At 37.5% G+C, this 9,304-nt stretch overlaps 2 protein-coding genes across 4 annotated transcripts in view; one reads left to right on the top strand and one right to left on the bottom strand.

The window, feature by feature from the left end:
• Positions 1 to 1,464: 1,464 nt before the first annotated feature.
• LOC111486128 (protein LATERAL ROOT PRIMORDIUM 1-like) overlaps positions 1,465 to 9,304 on the top strand; it is a 20,622-nt gene continuing 12,782 nt past the window's right edge. The window contains exons 1-2 of one of the 2 annotated variants that reach the window (XM_023133160.1): positions 1,466 to 2,424; positions 2,758 to 3,345. In XM_023133160.1, coding sequence (XP_022988928.1) covers positions 1,779 to 2,424; positions 2,758 to 2,990 — 879 coding nt within the window. In that variant the 5' untranslated portion in view covers positions 1,466 to 1,778 and the 3' untranslated portion in view covers positions 2,991 to 3,345. Of the gene's footprint in view, positions 2,425 to 2,757; positions 3,346 to 9,304 lie in introns of those variants that run through there. The other variant, XM_023133152.1, reaches the window with a different exon arrangement.
• LOC111486113 (phosphatidylinositol 4-phosphate 5-kinase 6-like) lies at positions 4,633 to 8,808 on the bottom strand. 2 transcript variants are annotated; one of them, XM_023133140.1, is made up of 8 exons: positions 7,073 to 8,808; positions 6,698 to 6,865; positions 6,460 to 6,625; positions 6,123 to 6,239; positions 5,856 to 6,049; positions 5,541 to 5,704; positions 5,403 to 5,442; positions 4,633 to 5,219 (listed from the first exon to the last, which is right to left on the bottom strand). In XM_023133140.1, the coding sequence occupies exons 1-8, from the start codon at positions 8,215 to 8,217 to the stop codon at positions 4,931 to 4,933; spliced, it is 2,283 nt and encodes a 760-aa protein (XP_022988908.1). In that variant the 5' UTR covers positions 8,218 to 8,808; the 3' UTR covers positions 4,633 to 4,930. The 2 variants fall into 2 exon arrangements, with proteins under 2 accessions (XP_022988908.1, XP_022988900.1); XM_023133132.1 differs by having other exon boundaries at positions 5,403 to 5,469; positions 5,580 to 5,704; positions 7,073 to 8,806.

Raw genomic sequence — 9,304 nt, 5'->3', positions numbered from 1 at the left:
ATTATGTAATAAAAGGTGGCCAGTCCCCACCCCCCCAAGTGACCCATAAAAAGTAAAAAGAGTTGCAGTTAGGGGTGAAAAAAGGTGAAAAGATAAAAAGTAAAAAGTAAAAGAGTAAAAAATAAAAAAAAAATAAAAAAATATATGATATGTTTTAGGGGGGACAATAGGGCATAGGGAGAGGGCTATGTTTATAGGGTTTAGGGTTCCATGATAGGGGTTAGGTGGCCTATTCTCTCTATCCTCTTCACTTTTATATAGACATAGGTGTCGCTTTGGGTAACATTTGGATGAATCTAGGTTTGCCCATAATACACTTTCGAATAACTCTTTTTTTTTTTCTTTTTTTTTAAAAAATAAAATAGCATTAGGTATGCCATGTGCTTCTTATCTAGTTATATTTGAATTTTATGTTGCTATTATTTTAATTAAATTAAGATATGTTCGTTTTAAAATATTATTTCTAAATTAGGTGGCATTTGCCTATATTTATGAATTTTTTTATTAAAAAAAATTAAACTATATTATTTTAGTTCATATTAAGGAAGTAATAGTAAATGTAAATTTTTTAAATACCTCATTTTTTAGGATTTGATTTTGCCCATTTCCAATAATATATATATATATATATATATATATAAAGAATATGAAATTTTATTTATTCTACGTGAATTTTCACACAAAATGATATATTACATTGTTTAATATTTATCAAATAAATAATATTTCCACCTATTATTTATGATTATGCTTTTTTTTTTTTTTTTTTTGGTCAAATTTTGAAAACTTTTTTTAAAAAATAAATTTATTTTTGTTTTGAAAATTTAGCTAAGAATTGAAAAACTATAATTAAAAAGAATTTATATATATATATATATATATAAAAGATAAATTGAAATATATCTGAAGTGTATCACTATTTTGTAATGATGGAATATTGAATTAACAAAAATTTATAATTAGGGGAAAATAAAGCAGAGGATGATTACATTTGAGGTAAGTGGAAGGCAAAATGAATAACCTTCTATTATTATATTATTTTAATTTAACAATAAGCCAAATAAATAATAATTAACTAAATAACTCTTTATTTGATCTGACAATATTTCTCATTAATTAAATAAAAACAGTAAATAGTGAGAAAAAAAGAAGAAGAAGAATAAAATAATAAAAATTACTCTCTTAGCCTTTAAATTTATATTTATATTTATTTAGTTTCTTAATTTTTAATACAGTGTTCCATGATTTTTTAGTTTAGCTTTTTTATATATTTAATTTATTAGAGATAATATTGAATTTTATTTGTTATAATGATTAAATTTGTGAATTTTAAAAAACATGGAACATGTTAAGAATCTATTAAATTTAAAATTAAAAAAATGTGTAATTTAATAAATTAATTAATTAATTAAAGAAAAAGTACACAATATTCATAGGCATGGCAGAGTTTGAAGAATGAGCTTCATCTTCTTCCTTCCTTCCCGCTCTCTCTCTCTCTCTCTGTCTCTGTTCTCTGTTAGTGTGAAATGAGAGAGAATTCGAGTCCATGAACAGAGCAACAGAATTGCTTTTGGTTTAAGAAATTAATTCTTTTTCACCACACACACACACACACACACACACCGCAAAATCCCCACCTCCCAAACGAACTATACTCTGAAAATTTCATCATTTAAATAATACTGTTCTTGGCCTTCTCGCCCCAATTCAGAATAACCCTCTTTCATTCTGAATCTCAATTTCCAGGCCTTTCTTTCTCCTTTTGTGTTAATACAACAATGTTGGGTCTCCGTGATGTTCTATTTATAGCACCGACGCCTTCTTCTCTTCACCAACACACCCAAATCATTTCTTCTGATCATCACCCATCTCTTCCTCTGCCCTCCTCCACAGCTCTTGGCGTCAGCGTCGGCATTTTCCCCCTTCTTGCTGCAACCCCATGTCTCCAGCCGCCCCCTAATCAGATGCCTGATGAAGTTAGCGATCGTTGTCGGAGTTTGGAGAATCTAAAGAGAACCCAGGATTTTGGGTTTGGGAAAGGGGATTCGTTGATCGGCGGTGGCGGAAATCATGGCTACGACGACCAAGTGAAAGGCGATGGTGGCGATGGTTCTCTGGGTGTGTGTAGGGACTGTGGAAACAGAGCAAAGAAGGAGTGCGAGTATCGGAGGTGTAGGACTTGTTGTAAAGGACGTGGGAATCATTGCTCTACGCACGTGAAGAGCACGTGGGTGCCGGCATCTCGCCGCCGTGAGCGGCAGATGTTGGTGGTGATGGATGGCGTCGCCACTAGTGGGTCTTCTGGTTCTTCTTCTGCTGGTGCTAAAAGGCCTAAAGTCTTGATTCCCTCACAGACTGCCGCCGCCGCTTCCACTTCCAATGCCACCACTCCCCGGAGCTTCGAAACAACCTCTAGTCATCAAGGTAAAACTCTCCCTAACTATCTCTTTACATTTCTCCATTTTTGTTTCCTTGTGTTTCTTACTGAATTCAGAATCATGAGCAGCAATTATGAGATGTTTGTTCACTCTGTTTTTCACTCTGTTTCTCTCTATGTAATGATTTGGTTACCTGTGTCTTTATGTATAATGTTAGAATAGTGCTGATGAACTTAGGATTAGTTGGGAATGCCTTCTCAAGTGTTGAAAAGGGGTTTTAAGCGTTTAGAAAGTCATTCCAAAACGACCCATGATGCTAAAACATACGCTTATAATACTCAGTTAACCACCATTGGATTTCTCTTGACTTTGAAACCAGATGCAAGCTTCAAGAAGTCGTTACCGGGGCAAGTTCGGGCTCCAGCCGTGTTCAAGTGCCATAGAGTGACAGCCATTAGCAGTGGTGTAGGTGAGTTAACTTACCAAGCAACAGTCAACATTGGTGGCCATGTCTTCAAAGGATTTCTTTATGATCAAGGAGCTGATGTTAAAAATGCACTCCCATCTATTTCACACCTCCATTTGGAAAGTGGTAATCACCTCAGGGATTAAACATTCCTACTCTCTTTTCTATCACTCCCCTCTTCCTCCCTGCTGAGGATCACCTGAAAACTCGATCTCGGCCACCCGAAAATATCACATCTCTACTAGATTTCAGTGATCTGCTATGTTATCTACAAGTTCTATATAGTTTTCATGATGAAATGCAATGAATTTGCACTAAATAGAACACCAAAGTGCATAGTTGTAATAGGATCTTCTGTTCTATAGTTTTTGTAGCCTTAAGCTAGGCTTAGTGTAAGATTTCTCAAGTCCAATCTTAGTTGGATACTGATCTTCTGTATATTACTGCTAAGAAGATGTGTAACTTTCATCTACCTTATCCTATCTCTTCTTTGATTGTCTATCTCGAAAAGTTTCACAAAACAAATGAAATCATTGATCTTCAATCAATAGAACATCGAGCATCTTCTTGCGAAATGCTGTGATGGTGGAACAGAGATCTTCAACTTTGAAGAGTTTCACTGATTTGGAACTTCACCAATTATGGAAGGGCTTCATTACATGTAAGTCATTAATTTGATCGAGATGACCTCGATGGTGATGTTTAGCAAGAACCCGGATAAGTAAAGTTGGACCCCACACGATGGACATAAGCAGAAGATGAAAGTGAGTGTGAACTCCAGTTCCAAATCCATTGCTTCTCATTTCTAGTTAGATGAACACTAAAAACTGAAAGGTGGGAAGAAGAGTAAAGCAGTGAAGAATTACCAAAACTTGACAACAATTAAAAGAGAAGCATTGATGGAGGAGAGAAAAGGATGAATGAATGAATGAATGAATGAAAACAGTATATCATTAACAAGGAGCTATGCATTAAAAGACATGAGCAAGATCAATAGGCTCACAAGAAGATGCTCGAGTCTTTTCATGTAGGACTTGTTGGCCCCTCGTTGTACCAAGACGTTCTTCGAGTCGTTTTCTGTCACTCAAAGTAGTTGAGGTAAGAAGGAAGGAGGAGGAGGTGGGGGGCCTCTCCTACTCACTCATTTACTCTTCTTTACTTTTCCTTTTCTATAACCTCTTTGCATTGAGTAATATTTAGTACTTGGGAAAAACATCCCATCATTGCTTCCTTTCTTTTTCAATAGAAAACTAAAGTGAAATATAAAGTAAGCGAAGGGAGACATCTCCGACCCTGTTTAGCTAACATAGAGAAATCTCTCCACTCTCTCCCTCATTCCGTGTTTGAACATAGATTCCTCCCCTGGCTCATGGACATTTCAGCTACCGCTATCCTTGAAAAATCTAAAGAGCTAACGAAGAAAAGAGATGTAGTCTCTCACTTGGTCTTTTGAGAGGAGAAGACAAAGAAGAAAGCATCATTAATGCAAGTTTGTTTGCTTCCTACGCCCTTACTAGTACTAGTAAAGAGGCTGTTCGACCAAAGAGGCATCCTGGTAGGAAGACCGACCACTATTATTTGAAAGTTTGGACCCAAAATGAACTAGAAAAAGAGAGAGAGATTGAGAGAAGGGCATCATAATATGATATGAATGAGTGTAAAAATGGAGAGTGGAGAAAGAAATAAATATAATTACAACTTAGAATTGGGTTCTCAACCTTTGGTTAATAAATGAATTTACAAATTAGTAACAGGTGGGTGAGGTGAGGTGAGGTGAGGTGAGGTGAGGTGAGGTGAGGGTGACAACTCTCATCTATATAACTTTCTAAATCATATCATAATTTTCTAATAACTCCCTAACTTTGAAAGAAAAGAAAAATACAATGCATAATTGGCCAAAGCTCTACATGGTTACCTTAATTTATACACCAAATGGTTGCTCTTTCTTTCTTTTTCTGTTCTTTTTTCTGTGGCTGAACGCTACAACTCTATCAAAAACCCGATATCATTTCTCACAACGGACCGACTGTACAAGGATGGCCACTGTCTGCAAATTTTGATGAATTGGGTCAGTATAACAACTTCTTCAAGTGTCTTCTAAAAAAATTCTGAAGATGAAATCTCGAAAGCGTTTTGAATATTGTTTTGGATCAACAGCAGAGATGGATGATGGATCGTATTGGAATGATTTATAAGCATGCTCCAGTTTCTTGCTGATATCATAGTCTTGTAGTATGTCGATTATACCAAAGAAAATGATCACATCATGTAACTCCCCGGTGGGTTCTCCTACTAGCTGAGTTTCGGGCTCTCCATGTCTCACCGTCCGTTCTACCCGTGCTGGCATATTGATGCCTAGACTAATGGAAGCCCACCTGCATAAGTAAATGTTCGGACTTCAAGTTTGGTTCGGTGATGATATTGAACAAGAAAGCATCAAGTTTAGAAAGCTAATAGATTAGTAGAAGTGTTTCATTAGCAAAACATCGTAAACAATTACGGACAGTCGAATTTCGATTTCAGGACATGAATATCAATAGTTCATGAGTTCATTCTACCTGGCAGAGTCTTGTTCCTTATCTGCTCTCGACAGACAATCTGTTTCGCAGTCAGAATCTCTACTTCCTGAAACATACATTTTCGAATATCAGATGCATTTTACTGAAACTATGAAACTATGATTTGGAATAAGAAACTCGAGGTACTTAAGAAATAATCAACTGGACAGCAGAAACCTGAATGATGGCTTTCGGGTGTGCTCGCTTCCTGATATGAAGTTTCTTGGAAGTGAAGACCAACTAGTAGACTATAGTCCATGATTCTCTCCTGTTCAAGAAAGTCACAATCCTTGTCTACTTGTCTGTATTCAAACACAATGGAAAAAAAAACCAATAAGAAGTGTAACGAACTTAGCTCATAGATTGAGTTCAAATCTAGCTTGAAATCCTTTGTCATGAACAGAAATGAGTAGCAAAAAGCTGGTTAAGGAAAGATGTTGAGAAATTCTTTACCTACAAAATTCTTGAAACCAGATCTTCTGCAACCGAAATATGTAATTAAGGTCAAGATCTTTAAGGGTGGTTGTTCCATCGATTTCGGCCTCTGGTTTGTCGGTTATACGACCAAGAGACGAACCTTTCAAGTCAAAACGCCTGTGGATAGTGTATTCGGAACAAAACAGATTTCCCATTATCACAAATCGCACCTGTAAAGTAAGAAAATATGTGAATTGAAACATCCATGGCAGCCATTGTAATGCTTTAGTATCCTTTTAGTACCTTCTTTTGTGCAGTCCCAGTCACTCTCACACAATGAAGGCCATAAAATTTTGTGACGAGTGTATTTTCGAAGGACCGAACGTGCTTGTAATAGGCTGGAAGCATCCTCAAGAGAACCTGCATGTATCTTGGCCTGTTCAGATTGGAATATATTCAACTTACAGAAAATGCATACTTGTTCTAGAGGGAATTAGGAAAGCCTAGGATAGATGCAACAGCCAGCAACTGAACCGAGCTTTCGATAACGGCATAAAGATCGCAAAAGAGTACTAAACTCAACAATGCAATAAGGCAAGAGATCAAAAGTTCTAAAATTTCAAAAGATGTAGAAACTAACTTTCACTTCAGCCTTCTTCATGGTTTTAATCATGTATCTGTCATCATGGGTTAAATAAAAGAAACTCCCGCTCTTTCCGGGGGAAGAGAGTTCCCGAAGGGCGTCGTTTCCACATATCGATAGCATGTAATCAGCTGGATCGACCTCGAACAGTTTCCTAAGAGTCCTGAAATTACAAATTTGAGGAACTAATAACACAGTGTCATTCACTAAGACATTATTCACTTTTAGCACTGACCTGAAGACAACAGGACAGTAATCCTTCCATCTGAAGTCAGAGGATTGATGGGGTGGCGTATGCTTCGATCCTTCCGGTGGAAATTTCGTCCACACTTTCTCCTTCGGATCGAAAGCCGACGACTTCAGATCAAGGGACGTTGCTGGAGCAGGCCTTCCAACAGAATGCCTGTGCTATGGAGCAAAAAGATCACCAAGTTGAATGAAAACATTGGCTAATAGATACACATTTCATTGTGGTAGAGGTAGCTTCAAACTTCATGTTCCATATCATTGATACAAGTCAATGTGCCCCATCATAACTTTCTCAAGAACTTGTCTTTGAACTCATAAAAAAGCAAAGAAAATGCAGCAGAAAAGGAGCAACAAGGTTTACCTGATCCCCAGCTGCAGATTTAGCATGAGTTCATAGTTTTTATGTCCCTTTGATATTGTAACGCCTTGCTTATTTGCTGACTGAAATCCAGAATTTGGTTGTCTTTTCCCTTTGGAGTCCAAATCTAGCAGACGAGTTCCTTTCCCATTTCTCGAACTCGGTTCGTTCAAACCGTCATTAAACGATTCAAAACGAGCATTGCTGATTTTACCATCAACTGATGTTCTTCTCAATCTCCTAATCCCATCACTCCCTTTCCTCGAAACAGTTTGCCTTGGGAGTGAATCGAGGTCGAGCCCCGACCAACTTATCATTTTCTGCGACGGATAGATCAAAATCCTTTCGCCTGAACAAATTACACAATCATTCAAATACTCGCCTAAAAGCTCATGAGGATTCGAGCTCATTTCAGTCCCTGAAGTATCAGATGGATAAAAACTCCCAGTCAGCTCTGTAGAATCCTTACTCCAAACGCCAACATAAGAGCTCCCATCAGCCCATCTAAAGGTTCCATCCCCTTTAGGAAACCCTTCTTCCCAACACCCATCATATCGATTCCCATCGTTCCAAACCATACTCCCATTGCCACTCATCTTCCCATTCCTCCACTGTCCAACGTAATGATTCTCATTCTTCCATTGATACCTCCCCTGCCCATCTTGACACCCTCTACGCCATTCCCCTTCATAGTAATCCCCATTGGCATAGTTTTGGGTGCCTTGTCCATGTCTCAAATTCATCACCCAACATCCCCTATAGGTATCCCCGGATGAACCAGTGTAAGTACCTTTACCATCCATATAGCCGCTTTTGAAATCCCCTTCGTAAGTGGCTCCAGAAGGCCAGCTGAATTTCCCCTTCCCTATGGTCTTCCCCTTGTACCATTCACCAACGTACATACACCCATCGGTCCAAAGGTATTTACCATGGCCGTGGGGCGTGCTATCCATCCATTGCCCTGTGTAGAAATCTCCATTGGGGATCGCTTTCTCCGTGTGATGAAGCTCACCAGGACCAGGCTCGTCATCGGCTGGGGCGACAGACATTGCTGCAAAAATGCTATTAGCCCTCTTCTTCGCTGAGTTTTGTGTTTTTCTCACGGTTGCTTCCCAAGCCTTCACGATTCCGGCGTAATCCTTGTACATTATCACTCTGAAACTTCTCTCTTCCTCTCTCTCTGTCCCTCTGTCCCTCTCTCCCTCTCTTTCAACGCTCCCTATGTCTTCTCTGCCCTTCCCTCCTCACTCTCTTCCCCCATTTTCACCTGATTTCCAACAAACCCAGATCACAAAAATCTCTATAACCGATGATGAATCTTGAAGAACAGGAAAACAAAAAGGGAGAAAATGGGACAAGAAAATCCCAGAAACTCAAACAGAGAGAGCAATGGAGGGAATCAGAGGACGAGGAAACACATTCATTCAGATAGTATGAAATGGGCAAGCATTCATTCAGATTTTGGAAAACAAAAAATGGGAAGAAGAAGAAGAAGAAGAAGAAGAAGAAGAAGATAAACAAAGAAGGGAGGTGTTTTGATCGATGAGGAAAGCAAAAGGTTGTTGGTACCAACGAGTGATCTCTTTTTCTTTGTTTCTGTAATTTAATTTCTTTTCTTTTCTTTTCTTTTTTTTTAATATTATTTTAAAATTGTAGAATCGTTTGGACCAAGAAATTCAACCCCTTTTCATCTCTCCCGAATTCGGTTCCTAAATCCACTAAAAACCCCAACATTTGGAAGGACCAGACTGCTTCTCATTATTCTGTGTTTTTCTGTTTTTTTCTTTTAAAAAGTCAAAGGTGAAGTAAATCTACAATAAGCAAATAATTTTTAAAATATCCCTCCAACAAATCATGAGACAAATAAATATATATTTTTTTTATTATTATTATATTTTGTCAACAATTATTTAATTAATTATATTTTCTGTGAGACGTGCAGGCTACTTTGATAGTCCGAACGAGGTCAAACCCCAAAAGGCCCACTTCACTCCCAAAAGAATTATAAAAAAATAATAAAAAATGTGGGGCCAAGATGGGGTTTTAGTGGGTTTAAAAGTTGACACCTGTCCTATTATGAACTAATGAATGCATGATTTTGGTAAAGGTGTTTTATTCAAATTATGTTATGGAGAATCTTCTAAATCTTCCTTTTTCTTTTTCTTTTTCTTTTCTCCCTTTGCTTTCAACTTATACAATCATCTTTTTTTTTTTTTTTTTTTTTTTTTTTTTTTT

This window comes from Cucurbita maxima, unplaced genomic scaffold (assembly GCF_002738345.1).
Source record: "Cucurbita maxima cultivar Rimu unplaced genomic scaffold, Cmax_1.0 Cma_Scf00001, whole genome shotgun sequence".
Taxonomy (NCBI): Eukaryota; Viridiplantae; Streptophyta; class Magnoliopsida; order Cucurbitales; family Cucurbitaceae; genus Cucurbita; species Cucurbita maxima.
The sequence above is the reverse complement of the archived record's forward strand: the minus strand, read 5'-3'. Positions and strand labels throughout refer to the sequence as shown.

What these genes read in the sequence shown, in the direction of transcription:
- LOC111486113 (XM_023133140.1), bottom strand. Translation starts at nt 8,217, where the DNA reads ATGTACAAGGATTACGCCGGAATCGTGAAGGCTTGGGAAGCAACCGTG. An exon ending in TACTGTCCTGTTGTCTTCAG is followed by an intron (nt 6,626 to 6,697) that starts GTCAGTGCTAAA and finishes TTGTAATTTCAG; the next exon opens with GACTCTTAGGAAACTGTTCG. An exon ending in CTGGGACTGCACAAAAGAAG is followed by an intron (nt 6,050 to 6,122) that starts GTACTAAAAGGA and finishes CTTACTTTACAG; the next exon opens with GTGCGATTTGTGATAATGGG.